This window comes from Pseudorca crassidens, chromosome 19, assembly GCF_039906515.1.
Source record: "Pseudorca crassidens isolate mPseCra1 chromosome 19, mPseCra1.hap1, whole genome shotgun sequence".
NCBI classification, from domain to species: Eukaryota; Metazoa; Chordata; class Mammalia; order Artiodactyla; family Delphinidae; genus Pseudorca; species Pseudorca crassidens.
In genome coordinates, this window is record NC_090314.1 from 57,872,709 (window position 1) to 57,888,758 (window position 16,050).

Consider the following 16,050-nt stretch of genomic DNA (forward strand, 5'->3'; position numbering starts at 1 on the left):
CCACTGAGCTACAGAACAGAGGCAAGAAACCAAACCCACACGGCAGGAACTCGCCCGTCTGTCAGACCCGGGGATCAGGGGGCTGGCCGGGAGAAAAGACCTCTCCCCACGCACAATTCACCGAGAAGAGGATGAAATGCTGGGGCACCTTCCCAGCAGCAACACAGACTGGCCAGGGCGGGGGTGCCTGAACAACCTCTGCCAAGGTACTGGTGAACACGCTCTTTGTCTCTGATACCGGGGAGCCTGGGAGTGATTTCGGGGAGGGACCACAGAAGGGGTGGCTGCTCCCAACCCCGTGCACACGGGCAGCTCTGGCTGTCGAAGCCCAGAGTGCTGCCTCCTACAGGCTGTGAGTTCAGCCGCTTTGTGGCTGGGGAGGGGGCGGCCTGGAAGACGACGGCAGAGAGGCCCCCCGGACTGAGCCGACTCGGCAACTGCACAGGATGCGGGCTCCAGCTCTGAGAGGGGAGGGCTGGGCACAGGACGGCCCAGGCCCCCGGCGCATCACTCCCCAGCTCTCAAGGAGCCTGGGTGATGCGATCTCAGCCCTGTCAGCCCGGAGACAACCATGCACGCAGAGGGCAGGTCTCAGGCTCCCTTTGTGACTCCCCAGACACACTGACTGAAAGGCTGCCCGGACTGTTTGACAGTTGAAAACATCCCCAGATCCCTCCCTCAAAGCTGCCTGCTTCCCTTTCTTTCAAGGCAGCTGGAAACAGAACAGACCTAGGAAAGAACCCAAATAACTATAACTTCCTTTTCCGAGCCCGCTTCTCTAAACAACCCCCCACCTTACTCAGATGAGATAGAAAATCCCTACTTAGGGACCTGAGGTTTGTACCCAGCTTTATGGTTTTTGCTCTGGGAGGCAAAAAAAAAAAAAAAAAAAAGAGCATATCTCCTCCCTAACCCATAGATGGTGAAAAAGATAGGTTGGGAAATTCATCCCAAACTTCTATGATCAAGCACCGTGATGTCCTACCAAGGAGCCTGGCTGCTTCACGCAGTTTTAGAGATGGTGGGAGGAGCGACCTGGGAGGGGGTGGAATGTCACAGCCTACGGGAGGCTCCTCCAGTGCAGGGTGGCCTGGCGTGTGCTGTGACCACTGCTGGAGGGAGGCCGGGTCTTTCCAGAACATACACTGTGGCTCCCAGCCAGTGGTCTCCACCATCACATCACAATCCCCTCCCGGCCTCTGGAGTCAGATGGCGTCCCATGCACCTGGTCCAGGTGTCATGCCCACATCACCTCCAAGCCCCCAGTTCTGAGGGGATGCTGTTGGCAGCGAGGGAGGGCTCTGCCCCCCACCAGGCCACTCTTCCGCCCAGAGCCTACTCCTGCTTCCTGACACTCCCCAGGGACTAAGCCACCTCTCAGAGAAGGAAGGCTCTGTGCGGGGGTGGGGAAGAAGGAGGCTCAGAGAACCAATGGGCAAGTGAACCAACATTACCGCGCGCCTCCTGAGTGCCCAGACACAACAGTATCTTCCATCTAAGATCGCTTTTGAATCCTGACACCCTACAAGTCGGTTACTGTCTCCATCTTAAAAAAACTGACGTTGAGGGGGGTTAATTAACTTGTCTAAGATCTCATAATAACCAAGACAGCTGAGATCAGAGGTCAGGCTGTCTGTATCCAAGGCCCAGTCCTCCTCTGGAGCACTTGACTGCCTCCCTCGATTACGTCCTAGAGAAAGAGTCTCTCCAACACCCGCTCCATGTCCCTTCCAGGCTGGCTCCCAGGGCCGGGCCAGGAGGGCTGGGCTGGTCGGATGGCATCAGCCTGGCACGGCTGCTGCCGTCCTTGTGGTCTTATTGGAGGACAAGCCTGGGTGCCTGTGTTGTCTCTTTCTCAGCTGAAAAGCCAGATGGTAACCAGTGGTGGGCAGAGTTCCAAGGATTTGATGCCAGAGCTGCAACCCTTGTGATTTGGGGAGAAAAGATAAATATTGTGGAAAACCCACGCAGTCACTCACTCAACGATGTTAAGCCATCAGGGTTTAAAAAGGACGGGCTGGCTTCTCACAGGTGTGAAAGAGACCGGGGCGGGGAGGGTCCACTCCCCCCACCCTGCCACATCCAGGTGAAAGACCAAGGGGCTTGACCTTGAACTAGGTGGGCTTTAAGGACGTTATGACAAGGAGCTGGGGAGGGACAGGGTGTGTGTGAGGTTGTGGGAAGCGGGGTGAAACAGGTGGAAGGCTGGGGGCTCTGCCTGGGGAAAAAGACTGGACTTTGGAGATGGTACCTGTTCTAATACTTCACTTCTCACACTCCAGGTGCCAAGAGGTGGCAGAGAAGGAGATGGGTGGTGAGCCATCCTCGACCTCCTGGCACCTGGATGGCTACCTTCAGCCGCCAAAGATAGGGGGCCCCTAAGCCCTCGCTGAGGGGCAGCTTCTGTCCTAGCACCAAGGAGCAGAGGACGGCCATGCCTCTGGGGAAGGAGGGGTCGGCTGGACGGGGAGGTTTTCTGGCCGGAGCAGCGGCCGCCAGCTGTGGTGAGCCCTGGGCGTCAGCAGGCCCAAGGGCTGATGGAGGGTCTCGCACCCTTGCCCGGCCGCAGACCCCGTGGCGGCGGCCCGCCTGAAGGGTCTTGTCCACTCAGATGCTCGTGGAGCAACCCCCCTGCAGGCAGCCCCGTGCTGGCTCTGGAGTGAAAGGTGGATAAGGCATGGCCCTAACCTCGAGGAGCTCACGGTGAGGCCAAGGAACTGAACACGGATAAGAGTCCGATCACCGCCACGTGCGGGTAAGGGGCGGGGGTCCCTGAGCTCAGTCTGGAATGAGTGAGTGCTTGTCGGGCTCTGAAGCGAGGGGAAGGCACGTGAAGGGCACAGAGCCGTGAAAGTACCCGGCGTCTGTGGAGGACAGTGGCCAGTGAGGGTGGGGCAGTGGTGAGAGAGAAAGTTCCAGAAGGAGATTAGAGCAGACCACGTCCCGTGAAGGACTTTAGAGCTGCCTTGCAGAGGGGAGTTTCTAAAGGATTTTAAGTACGGAGATGGCAGTCAGATTTACCTAAAACCAGGCTGAAAGAATGAAATGTCAGAAACAGAAACGTCTCAGGACCCTGGGGCAATCCTCACGCTGGGAGGAGGTACCTCTCCTTGGACAAGTAGCCCGGGCGCCCGGGCTCCAAGGCCCCCCTCGGAATCCCCCGCGTGGGAGTCCTCTCTGTTCTCACGGGAGGAGATCTGAAAGGGACTTGGAACGTTAGAACTGTAAGTTCTGGGGGCCGGAGGAGGGGGGGCACGGCTGGGACTCCCCGTCCAGCTGAGTGCAGTGACAGATGCATGAAAACGTTGACCCAGGGCTTGGCGGTGAGCCCGAGCAAGGAGGTGTACAAGCCCAGGGCAGGCTCTGAAGCAGCCCTCTACGGCGAGAAGAGAACAGGTCTCACGGGGGAGGCAGGGCTCTGCTAACGGGCAGCAGAGTTTGAAAGCCCCAGAAGAGTGCGGCAACCTCTCCTCGGGCTCAGTGAACAGCTGCACAGATGACAACTTCCTGGGCACCGCAGGCTGGGTTGACCCCTTCCCACTTTTTAGCCACTGAAATCTGTCTGCAGAGAAGCAAACCCAGCTCTGTGGCCCGGTCTATTTCTGCTGGCTGTCAAACAAGGGGAGAGGATGGGTACCTGGTGTCCCTCCCCCAGGGCTGGCTGAAGTTACACGCTGCCTCACAGACACGAGGAAGCTGGAGCTACTGGCCCCATGACCCAGGGGCTGGGGAACAGCTGCCGCGGCCAGACTAGAGATCAACTGGGCCTTACAGGTCCTCAGAACAGGAGGACTTGAGGGGAACGGGGGGCAGGTAACACGCTATATCATGGACTGTGTTATGAGTAACAGGGGGTGGGGAGCCTCTGGGCTCTCAGCTCCCTCAGAAAAAAGCACCCACACCCCCAACCACCGGATTCTGTCAAGAACGAAGCTGCTCAGATACCCTGGGTGCTGGGCGGGACGTGAGCCCCGTGGGCCCTTAGGACCCGCAGGGCTGTTAGCGTCTCCAGTAACCTGCTGGAATCTGACTGCTTCCGCGGGCCCCGCCCCGGGGCCACGAGGAGGCGGAGCCATTGCCCTCTGTCACCTCAACTGCCTGATGCCTGCGTGATGCTCTAGGAGAGGTGCCGGATAATCACTGCGGATGCGCAGGCACCCCCGCCCCCCACAACTCTTCCCGCTCATCTCTGTGCAGGAAGAGCGGGGCCAGGGCTGGAGCGAGGGAGGGAAGGAAGTCAGGGCCCGGAACGCAGAAGCCCTGCAGAGAGCACGGGCGGACTGGCTCCACCTCTCCCCTGCTGACCCCCGACCTCGAAATACGGAAAGCAGCAGGATTCTTTGCGGGGCACCGAGTAACCTTGGAGGTGGGGAGGGAGGGGAGCCGGCAAGGCAAGGGGGCTGATTAACGAGCTCCGTGGAGTCGGGTGTGAGAAATCACGCTAAGGACCCCCGGCTCCCTCCCTAGTGGATGGTCAGAGGCCAAGGCCTCTCTGTGGGGCTGGCACGCTGTGGGCTCCAGGAGGAAGGGACCGGGCGGGACCTGTTGGCCACAGGTAACAAAGCAGCCGCTGGCAAAGGGGTACTGCTGGAGGCCCTCTTCTCCTGGGGACACTCGAAGTCTGAAACCAGTCTGGTCAGAGCTGGAGTGCAGCTGCTCCCTGTCTGCAGTGACGCGCCGGCAGCCAGGCTGGAGACCTGCGACGCCTGCCCCGTCTCTCCCTGGAGGAGGCTCGGTGGGGCCCTGACCACTGCCTCTTCAGCTGCAGCTTGGGGAGCAGATCCAAGGGAGACCAGAGCAGGCCTCTCCCCAGGAGGCTGGGTGTCAGCAAGACCACTTATCGCTGCGAGAGGGCCTCGGCCAGCAGACTTTCTCAAAGGGCAGAGGACACAGAATCACCCTCAGAACAGGTGGAACATGCAGATTCCTGGGCCTTGCAGTCCTAGGTGCTGCTACATTAGGCCTGGGGTGCAACCCAGGGATCTGTATTTTTAATAAGTACCAGCGGTCCTGGAACCAAGCTCTGAGACTCAGTTGAGGTTATTGTTCCTGACCGGGGGTGGGGAGAGGGCTGGGCAGTGTCCCTGGAGGCTGGTGACCCATCCCTCGGGTGCAGCACGGCCTCCTGAAACAGCAGCGAGAAGTTCTGCTGCCAGAACTGCTTGGGTGTCACAAACTGGGGGGGGCCTTCCAGCCCTGGTCAGCCTCTAACCCGGCCCGGCAGCCTCTTCCCTCCTCCTGTCCAGGCTTCCAGAGAACGTCTCAATCTGCGGCTAAAGGAAGTTCTTCCTGTGGCTCAACTCAACGTGCCCTGCTGTGCTCCGTGACCCTTCCTTCTGGCTTCACACAGCATCTGCTCAGCAGTGCCCTGTGCGGTGCCTCCCTTTGCAGGCGAAGGCTTATTAAAACGTACCTTGGCCTACTCTCGGCTAATTCACGAGACATCCCAAGTCTGTGCTACTTAATCGGATGTCATCATTGATACGCACCCTAATTGTTCAGCTCTGCCTAATCACGTCCGTGTGCCAGGCGCCCTTCTGCTGGCTGAGAACGCTTCGGGGTTCCTTAGCTGCCGCTTTCTCCTCGGGGCCAGCCTGCAGGCTGGGGAACGTGCCCATGGATACTTTTAGTCTCCGCACGGTTTGCTGGGCCTCCGGTTGGGACACCAGCCACATGGCGGAGCACGCTTATTACTTTAGAATGAGCGCTTTATTTAATTAAACAATTACTGCCAGGGCCCTGGGACACTATTTAGAAAGACAGCAGATTCTGTTTATAACAGACGCCCTGTAACAGAGAGCAAGCATCATTCAGGGGGTAGCACAGCCTCACAGAAGTCAGCAGGGCCGTCGCGAGGACCACGGATTCAGCTATGGAATGAAAGCATCAGAGAGACATGGAGCTGAAGGAGGAACGTGGTTTAGCGTAAACAGTTTTGACCCTCCTTAGCACAAGATGTTTAAGAACATTCCATATTACTCTTAAAACAACTGGAAGGCTGCTGTATTTCCTATAGTTCTTTCTTATACTTTTTGGGAAATGAAGCCAAAAAAAGGAGCAGGGGAGAGTAAGGATCTGAACTTGACAACTGGGACATTTCCTTAAAGAATACAAAGTCATTTTTTTTAGCTCTTTGCCCAGAAATGGGAGGTCTGCAAGCAGAGGGGATGCAGAGTCTGGAGATGGCCTCAGCTGTGGCGTCTTGGGAGTTTGCCTAGAGCAGCTTCCGAGGGGACTGACTAAAAGCACACAGACGTGGACACACACACCTGGGTCAGTGGCCAGGACCAGCCCGGGGAGCGCATGAAGCAAGAACAGCAGCTGTGCATCACCGATCACGCTGCGCACGAATAAAGAAGCCTCCAGCTTAGGGCGTGCCCAGGATCAGCGTGAAGTGTGGGTAAAAACGGTCCTGCAAGAGCACAGTGCAGAAGGTCCCCAGCAGGGATGAACACTCCCCAGGGAGACTTATCTGGAAGTTTCCCAACCAAACTGGCCTGTGCATGAGTGTGGGTCGTGGGTACATTCTTAACAAGCTCCGTGACGCTTCCCCGGCCTGGGGCCCCGTGTGTGTGCACGGGCGTGTGTGTGTGTGTATCCGTCTGTCTGTGATGTCCACGCCAACCCCATGTCGGCCTATTTCTCCGTGAAATGGGCTCTGGACTCCTGCACTTTACATACAAACATGTGGATACGCTTTACCCAAGAGATGGGCCTCTAGAAGTTCTATTTATAGATACTTAATTTCCACAGAATAACGTTTTAGGCGCACTAGGGCAAGTAAGTGCTCGAGAGAAACCTGCGGCGAGCCCTTCTGCAAAGTATCAAATTGTTCTGTAACAAACGGTTACCCGCTGAGTTCGTTTTATACCTTGGGATTTTCATATCATGGGGCTTCTTACAAGCCGAGTCTGCTGGCAGGGGCGGTCCGGTTGTGGCGCACAGATAACTTTCCCCATCGCAGTGCCCGTCCCTGAGTGAACTGGGGAAGGGGGCGGGGAGAAAGGACGAGACACCAGACGAGCCAAACTGACAGTTTCCCACGTGCTCAGGGTAAAAGTGGCCTGTGCCCTGGGCAAGTCCTATTGTAAGGATGTACTCGTTACTTTCCAGACGACGGAGACGGGGGTAGAGGTCGGGGACATTCTAACAGGGTCAGAGAGACACTCGAGCTGCCACTGTGGGAAGGGGGTCTGGGCAGTTCACCTGGCTCAGGAGCTACAACCGAGTTCCCCTCAACCACTAGGACGGAAGAAAGGCCAGAGGACTCGAGCTCAGCCGGTGAGCAGCTTCCAGGGCTCGTGGAGGGGGTGGTGTGGACTGTCTTGTGATCCTGACGCCTGTCACCTGCTATCTTTACCGGGAGCTCGGAGCGGATGGCACAGGGGAGTCAGCGCCGTCCTCTAAGCTGGTGTGTCAGGCATCAGCCATCGCAGAGGCAGGACGTGGGGGGTGATGGATGGCGAGCTTAACGCTGGCGGACAGAACCCATGTCCCCGAGAGCCGCGTTAAAAATAAAAACAGTCCTCTCACTGAGCTGGAGGGAGCTCAGGCCAAACACCCCAAGGCACTGGGGGTCAGGGAGGAGGGGGTCACCGTGGTCCAGCGAGGCGCTACCCAGGTCTCCTTGGAAAGGTGAGGGCTGGTCCTGAGCAATGCTGGGCAGCAGCTGGGCTGGCACTGGGGACGGACCGGACGCTGTGCCCAGACACCAGTAGCAGTGGGGGGGCGGTGACGGGGGTGCCCCTGGGGTCCCTTGGCAGGAGCTGGAGAGACAAGCCATAGTGTCAGAGTGAGTGACAGCGTGATCTGAACTTCATTTAGAAAGGGCTGGGGGCGGGGGGATGGAAAGCACAATGAAACACAAGCAGCCATTCCCTGGATGAGCCATAGAGACAGCTTCCTAGGAAAGGAAGGGAGGGAGGGAGGGAGGGAGGAAGGAGGAAAACTGCAGGCCTGCCCCTGTATTGTTGATATCCTTGAGAAAGAAGAGACAAGCCGATCCTTTAAAGTCAGTCCTTTCAACCTGAGCGCCGGCCACTGTTTGAAGTTAGAATTTGCTCAGCAGGAGCGCCTGCCTGTCTGCAGACTGGGTACATGCAGTTTTAGGGTGTTGGGCAGAAATGCTTTCTTCCTTGAGACCCAGGACCGTGGGCTGAAAGCAGAGGCTCGGCATTTGGGGGGCTAGCACCCTGAGACACAAGGCCTCCCGGGGGGCCAGATGAGCTGGCAGACGACCGACGACCCCCCACCAAGTCGGGGTGGGACCGGCCCGGGTCGGGAGAGCTACTCTGCTCGCCGCACCTGCAGGGGGTTGCCCAGCATGACCGGCATCTTCCCACCAGCGAGCGGCGAGGAAAGGGTGAAGCACAACAAAACTGACCTTCCAGGAGCCTCCAGAACCAAACGAGGAGCTGATATCAGGGTTAGGAAGGGAGGAAAGGAAGGGAAAGAAGACGGGCTTCCCTGGTAGCCCAGGTAGGTCCCCAAACAGTCCCCATCCTATGAGGGAGGCGCCTTGATGTCCCAGACCCTGTAAGCAACCCACTTCTTGCCCAGGTGGCTGGGAACCTCCTCTTGTCTTGTTCCGCTTTGGTGCTGGGCTAGGTCCCAACCCACAGGAGGCAGACAGGAGGGCGATGTCCCCCAAAGAAGAGAAACTGCCACTTTTTCCGTTTACTGCACTTAGGGCCCTGCTCTCCATCTGTGGACGGAGCCAACCCATCAGACTCCTGCATGAAGATGGCCCATCCTGGGAGCATTGCACTTGCCCTCCAGGACCACCCTGCCTGTCTCGCCATGGTCTCTGCTTCCTTCCGGGTTCCCCACGTTGTGCAAATCCAGGGGCGGCACTCACACTGTCTCCTATTGGGGCTGTGCTCTAGGGGCACAGGCTGGTGCCCCTGGAGGTGTCCCCGAGAGTCCCCAGGTCCCGTGAAGTCACTGCTGCCGCTGAACCTTGTTGCTTCACACTAACTTTCCCTCCTCACTGATCCTGAAGGCGTCTAGACCACCTCCTGCCTCAGCGTCGCTAAGAATAAACATTCAAGCAATGGCAGTGGTGACCCACTTATTAGCAGATGCCACAGTTCCAGGGTACCATGGTTGCTATTGAAAGAACAGAGAGAGAGACGGTGGCAGGGAAGGGAGACGTCCTTGGGCAGACGCTCTGAGTTCCAGCGCTACTCGAGTGAACGGAAGAAGCCCATCTCGCTACCCAGGAGTGAGGGGCGGCAGGAAGACAGCAGGTCAGTCAGGCAGATGGGCAGGATGCACAGACACAGGTCACTGAGCAGATGCCATCCTGGGGCAGCGTCGCCCCAACCTCTGCAAACGTCAGGCTCCCAGGGCTGATAAGCAGGCGTGACCTGCCCCCTCGTTTCTGGGCTCTCATCTCTGCCTCAGCTCAGAGACCCTGGGGAAGTCACGGTCTCCAAGTCTCAGTTTTCTCTGCTGTGAAATGGGATGAGGCCACAGACCTTACTGTTTGGAAACGAGAAGGTAACGGGTAACTCGCTACACTGACGCAAACCACACAGCAGGAAGGACCTGGCAGTGCTCGGCCTGGCGCCTCCGCGCGGGTACGTCACTCCGTTCTCCACCCCCCAGCACAAGGGATGTTTCTCCCCCTGAATGGTACCGTTCTAGAAAGAAACTGTTGGGTTTTAAAAAGGGGATCGTGTGGCACCTCCCTGGTGGCCCAGTGGTTAGGACTCTGTGCTCCCAATGCAGGGGGCCCGGGTTCGATCCCTGGTCCGGGAACTAGATCCCACATGCCCGCATCCCACAACTAAGACCCGGAGCAGCCAAATAAATAAATAAAAATAAAAAGGGAAGCGCGCGCTGTTTAAACGTCGCCAGTGGCAGGGAAGCATTGCCGTGTGAGACTGAGACAAGACCGATTCAGAAAACAGCCTCCTGCCAGAGGAGGAGAGACCAGGACCCTTCACCGCTAACCTGAGCCCGAATCAGACTGACCTGCTCCTTTAGGAAGAGAGTTCAGCAGGCAGAACCCCCCCTGCAGCCCCCAACACATACCCTGTTTCTTCAAGGGGTGTCTGCAGGGAGAGGCCCCTCTGTCCGGCAGTGGGTGGCAGGTCACCTGCCAGGCTGCACCTCTCTTCCAGCTCAGCCCCAGACCCTGGAGGTGGACCTCACAACTCCTGCGTTCAAGGCAGCACGGCAAGCCAGGGTGACCTTGTCCTGTCTCAAAGCAGCCCACGAGGGGCCCCCTGCCCCACGCTGCCAGTTTGCGGCTGGGTCTCCAGCCAGGATGAGCTCCGCTCTGCCATCTGCGGGCCCGGCTCTGCCCAGCCAGGGCCTGCTGGGCCGCCGGTGCCGCAGCAGCACCTGTCCACCTGTAAGCTGTGGAGGCCGCTCCTGCCGGCAGTGCGGAGGCTTCAGCACTCGGGGAGTCCCACTGTCCCCCCAGGACTTCCCTCTGACACTCTCCAGGAGACGGTACTGACGGGGCCTGGGGCGCAAACGAGGCCCGACGGCGCTGCAGGAATGAGGAAGGAGAACAAGAGCGCCGGGCAGTGCCCTTGACTCAAGGGGACAGCGACACACGTCCTGCCTCCCAGATACTCAGGACAGTACGATTCCTGGATGGAACTCATTTGCATATGACCCTGCCATTCACCAGCAGCTCCTGACTCTTCCTCAGCACATAGGAAAATGAAATGCTAAATTCTGACTTTGTTTCCTACTCAAGCCAGAGATGCTCTGCAGAGAGATCCCATGACGTTCCCCAGCCTGGAGGCAAGGTTGCGGGTCTGAAAGCGCTGGGGCATCAACACTGTCCCATTTGATACTTCAAAGGAACATGAGGGGTGGGCGGTGGGGCCCGGAAGATCAGATCCTGATGCTAATTCTCACGGGCCCTCATGACGGGGGGCCCAGGTCCCTGCTGGCTCCAGCTGTGGCGTCTTGCTGGGACGCCCTGAGGGCACGTGTGTCTCACGGGACCACCCCCACCTCATGGCGCCCTGCTCTGCGGCTACTTCAAGGAGGGAGAGGGAGAAACTGACTCATATCAGCTGCATGGGAATCACAGGATGTGGACAGAGGTCACAAGCTACGGGAGGGGAGGAGGAATTTTCCACTCATTAAGGTCAAGGGCTTCGGGAGGCGACCGGTAGCTGGTGGTAGAGAAAGCTCCCTTCTGACAAGTAATCATGATGCTACACAGGCTGGCCTCTGGAGATAGTTAATATCTCAAATATTCTCATTCTGTGTGTGCATCTCAGCAGCACTCCCGGGAAGACACAGGAGAGGCTGCTTCCAGAGGACTTTCTAAAAATTAAGCCGTAAAGTTAAAGCCAGAAAAATACTGTCCTGGAATAGAAAAGAAGTGGCTATTAGAGGTCCTTATGAACATGCAGGCCGGACAGGTGTATCGTGTACCTGAGACAAAGAAGTGGTGGTGCCTGGGGTGGGAAGGGGCCTTAAAACCCGCCCGCCTCCGTGGCCAACGCTGCAGCAACAAAACAGCTGGTAGAAAGAGGCGCGACGGGATTCTCTAGGCGGGATGGACAATCTTCCAAACATGAATGACTGGGGGGCGAGGGGAAAGGATGCCCCTCTTCTCCCATGATCTGAAGGGGCCACTTGGTGGAACAAAGATGCAGGGATGAGCCCCGCGGGCCGGACTTGGGAGGGGAAGATGCTGTTAGCACCTGTCACAGAGCGCCCAGGACGGAGGAAGGAAACCCACGTCTGCCAACCCCCTCCTTCAGTCGCTAGGCTGCTTCCGACTCACTAAGAGGGGGTGGCCTGCAGAGGGACAGAGCCCCCCCCACCCCCCGGTATTTAGGGTCAGGAGGCACAGCTCTGTGGAAGCCGCGGACCCCGGGAGCCACATGCAAAGTTGTAAAGTAACTTCTGAGACAACGCGAAGGTCCGCCTGCCCTGAATTTCTCCAAACCAGGCAGAAGAGCACGTCTGAACCGGAAACCTTCTGAGCCAACCGAAGTCCCCGGCAGTGGGAGGGTGTCAACCACCCAGAGAGAAGGGGCTCTGTTTCTGCTCAGCCCCGCCCCCTGCTATTTCGTGCAGCTTCTGTGGGCCCGGTGGCAATTAGCTTTATGAGCTGTAAGTGCAGCATCTGGGAGACAAAGGCTGTAATTAATGCCTGTCTGCTTTCCTGAAGGGCTCCTCCCATTCGGTCAGACAGTTATTGAAACTCGGGCAGGGAGGCTTCCATCATGTGGAAGGTTTATAGGAATGAGAGGAAGAACAGTTTAATAAGGCAGTAACGGTGCTGCTAAATAATTCATCGGGCCGATGGCGGCAGCAATATTCCCAGCACTCCGTGTCTGTTCTGCCGACGCGCGGGGGAATGAGCCAGGCAGACCCTGCACAGCCTCCAGCAGCGCCCCCGGTACAGACCTGCCTGAGGGGCTCCGCCGCTGACCCTCCATCCTGGACCTGCTCCCGGGTCTGTGCTGAGCCCCTGGGACCCTTTCTTCAACCTCCTCCTTCTGCCTGACTGTGCCGGTTAGAGCTCCAGATGGGTCCTTACAATTACCAACACTTCTGCTAATTGTATCAATCACGGTTTGTTGAAAGCTGAGAGGCTAACAGGCCTCCGCTCTCCCGGGTTCTCCTGGTGGCCCTGCTGAGTTCTCTGCCTGCCCCCAAGGCTGGGGAAGGGGGGAAGGGGCCTGGAAATTAACCTGCCACCGAAGTCCCATCGGACCTCGGCTGAGATACCGTCCTCCTAGAAGACACCCTCCTAGCCGTAGCTGACCACCCGACTGCTCCAGAAACGCACAGAGGAGAACAAATCTCTCCCGGGGCTGGGGCCGCAGGACTCCTGGGGTAGGTCGATAGGATAGGACTGGGAGGGTGAGACCACCATTCCGCTGTCCTTGGGGTTAACAAATTCAGAGCCGCATAACACAGGTGGCGGGCCGCGGGAAGCTCTGCCAGGATAGGGATAATCAAGTCAAGAGGCCGACACCCTGAGCCTCCCGGCGAGGCCGGCTCTCCCGTGTCCCGCGTCCCGCTTCGCAGCAGCTAAGTGGCCGCGTGTCAAGCTGTGTGTCGCCTAACGTACCTGAATCTGTGTCAGGGCTGAGGAGGGCCAGGAGGAAGCAGAGAGTATTAACAGACACCGCACAGGCGAAAGGGAACCATTTCTGAGTCGCGCCTGCAAAGCAGGCAGACAGACACCTGCCTCTGGTTTTGCGTCTTATTCCCCGAGACCCGTGGGACGCGTTATTCAGCTCCAATTCCCCCCTCCGCCCACCCCCGGCCCGCCCCCGGCACAAAGCACTCAAGACGGAGCCTGGACATTCATCTTCTTCCCTTGTCTGCGAGGAGCAGGGGAGACTGGGAGCGAGCTGGGCTGATCCCTCCTGATCTGGAGAGCTGTCTGTACCTGGGGTCAGCCGTGAGATGGCTCAGTCCCGCCTGCCTAGCCAGCAACCCCGGCATCCACTCACGTGCTCCTGGGCTGGCCGGGAGCAAGGTCAAAACAGGGAAAGTTTCCGGAAAGCCAGCCCTGGCCCTCTTACAGGGCTTTGATAAGCATGCCCTTCAAACCCCTAGATGAGTTTAGAAGAGTTCACGGCCCTGGAGCTGGCACCAACGCCAATGCCAACTCCAAACCACACACGATGGAAGCCCGCTGGCCGGGACGCGCTGGGGCTGGCACTGTAGGCACGTGATCCACTTTCTGCCCGGGACCAAAGCCCCAGTCATTAGCCAGGCTGTGCAGACTCTCCTCTCTGGGGAAGGTTCTAGCCGAGAGTGCAGGCGGGCGGCTCCCAGGCCCCTGGTCCCCCGGGCCAGCCTGCGAAACCACTCACCAGGTAGATGCGGTAGGCGTCCACGCGGTGCAGGGGCCCCCAGCACGGGTCCGTGTCGTTGTACTTGGCCTCGGCCTCCACTCCGCAGGAGTCGTTGCCCACGGCGCTGCTGATAGAGAGAACAATGGCTCAGTGTGGGCCTCCCTGCCTGGCCGGGAGCAGAGAGAACCTGCCCTTACTGATCAGGGGCAACTGCCGCGCCCCCCCCCCCCAGCTGCAGCTTCAGGTTCCACGCTCCGACTCTCCACAAGCCACGTTTTTCTGTCTCTGGGGGCAGGCACCTTATTCCTTATTCCTGCTGCACTGTTTCCCGGCGACTGGTGGGAATCCCAGTCACCTTCCCAGCGGGGCAGGGATGGGGTCAGCGGTGAGCTGTGTGTCTCCGAAGGCCAGGACGCACAGCTGGCTGTGACGCGTGCAGAAAAGGGCCTCAGACATGATGGACTCGCTTGGTGTTGGGCTTCTACCCTGAGAAAACACTGCCCCGACTGCCCAAGGAAGCCCCTCTGGCTGCAGCTGGTGTGGGGGGCAGGGGGGACACTCACCAGGTCACCTGCATGAGAGAGAAGGGCACGGCGGCAGCATAGATGGCCAGGTCCCCGTACAGGTAGATGATGATGCAGAAATAGAACAGGTTGACCCCCACTGAAAGCAACAAAACCATCGGTCAGGGAGCCACAGGGAGAAACCGGCCTGCTTTTTTGATGACTACAGCTCTACCTCATCCACGGCTTTCGTTCTCCAAGCAGAGTGGGAAAACAGCCCCCAAGTCCTGTTTCTCATTCTGGCTACCGACACTGAGATGCCGGCGGGAGACATATCTGCTCGAGACTGTCGCCCGGTGGTGAGCGGGACAGGATCAGAGAGGTTCTGCATCCAGGGTGAGTGTGGGGCGTGGACTCGCCAGGGAGGACCTGGAGGCGTCTTCGCGCTCGGGACGAGCTGCCCGGAGGGGAGAAGGAGGGATGGCCTGAGTCAGGGCCTGAACCCCCGGGCTTGCCTGGACCAGGGCCTCCTTTGCAGCCGCACACAGGGCTCTAAGATGAAAGACTGAGAGACTGAAGAGAACAGGAAGTGGCCCAGCTCCGGAAGCTGCAATCAGGAGGGTGAAAAGCTCTTGATTTCCAAAGACCAAGTGCCTCGTTCTGAATGTGGCCCATCACCAAGCACCCTAGAGGAAGAAGGGTGGCCTGGGGCGCTGGGGAGGGAGACGGTGGCAGGAGTGGGACGGCGCACTTCCCTCCGTACAGGAAGCGTCTGCAGGGGAGGATGCTGACTTTGGAAGGCATGGGACGAGGAAGCTCCCTCTGCAGAGGCAAACCTTGGTCCCCTCTCCCTCCAGGAGGGGCCTGGACTGGCAGGCGGGAACTCAGGCTCTGGTCTTCATCCCATCGGCCTCTTCTCCTGACCCTGGCAAGTCCCTGACCGTCTCTAACCCTGTGCAGTGAGAAGAATTCAGCCAGTGCTAAATTCCATACGTGATTCCAGCTACGAAGATCAGGGGTAAAAATGCTGAAAAAAGCCTCTGGGCCCTAAAACCTCAGGGTCGTGGCCCCAGACGGCCAGTCTCAAACTCCCATTCAGACTGATTGCTTGGTTTTGGTTTCATTGATCTTAAGCTGCTGGAGTCTCCGAGAACAGAAAGAAAAATGAAGTGACAGTTCCCTTCTAATCCAGGTGGCTCAGATGAGCCTCTAGGTCCCGGGGGAAAGCCAGGGCCATGTTCCTCCTGGGCTATTTGAGGTCGGCTCTGCTCCTAGGAGCCTAGGCGGAAAAGACTCGGAAGATATAGTTCTTGAAAGAACCCTGGATGTCCAAGCTCAGTGGCCCCTGGCGTAGCTGCCACTCACCCCCAGGCTCCGAGCCCAGCCCCCGCTCATCTTTTCACTCTGAGCCGTGGCTCCTGCAGGGAGGCACTGCCCCTCCCCACTCCCATCCTTTTCTCCACCTGCCATGGACTCATGTCCGCTGTTTATAAAACTGTCACTGGCCCTCCCTGATCAATAAATTTCATTACGAGACACAAAGTGGGAGGATCAATGAACTTCCTTGAGGACGGCAATGACCAGGACTGGCATTTCTCATTACAAGGACGGAGTCTGGACCCCAAGGGAGACTTGTGTGGAGTGTGGCAGCCCTCCCAAAGGTGAAGGTGACGGTCTATGAATTAGGATAGAGCCGAGCAGTGGTTTCAACAGGGGGTGATTTTGTCCCCCACCCCCTACCGGGGATATTT

At 58.3% G+C, this 16,050-nt stretch overlaps 1 protein-coding gene across 2 annotated transcripts in view; it reads right to left on the reverse strand.

Annotated features, from left to right (window-relative positions):
- Positions 1-16,050, reverse strand: part of TMEM104 (transmembrane protein 104) — a 59,513-nt gene that overhangs the window by 26,537 nt on the left and 16,926 nt on the right. Inside the window, exons 7-8 of one of the 2 annotated variants that reach the window (XM_067716694.1) lie at positions 14,360-14,459; positions 13,815-13,920 (exon numbers count right to left, since the gene is read on the reverse strand). In XM_067716694.1, the coding sequence (XP_067572795.1) occupies positions 13,815-13,920; positions 14,360-14,459 (206 nt within the window). Of the gene's footprint in view, positions 1-13,814; positions 13,924-14,359; positions 14,460-16,050 lie in introns of both variants that reach the window. The other variant, XM_067716693.1, reaches the window with a different exon arrangement.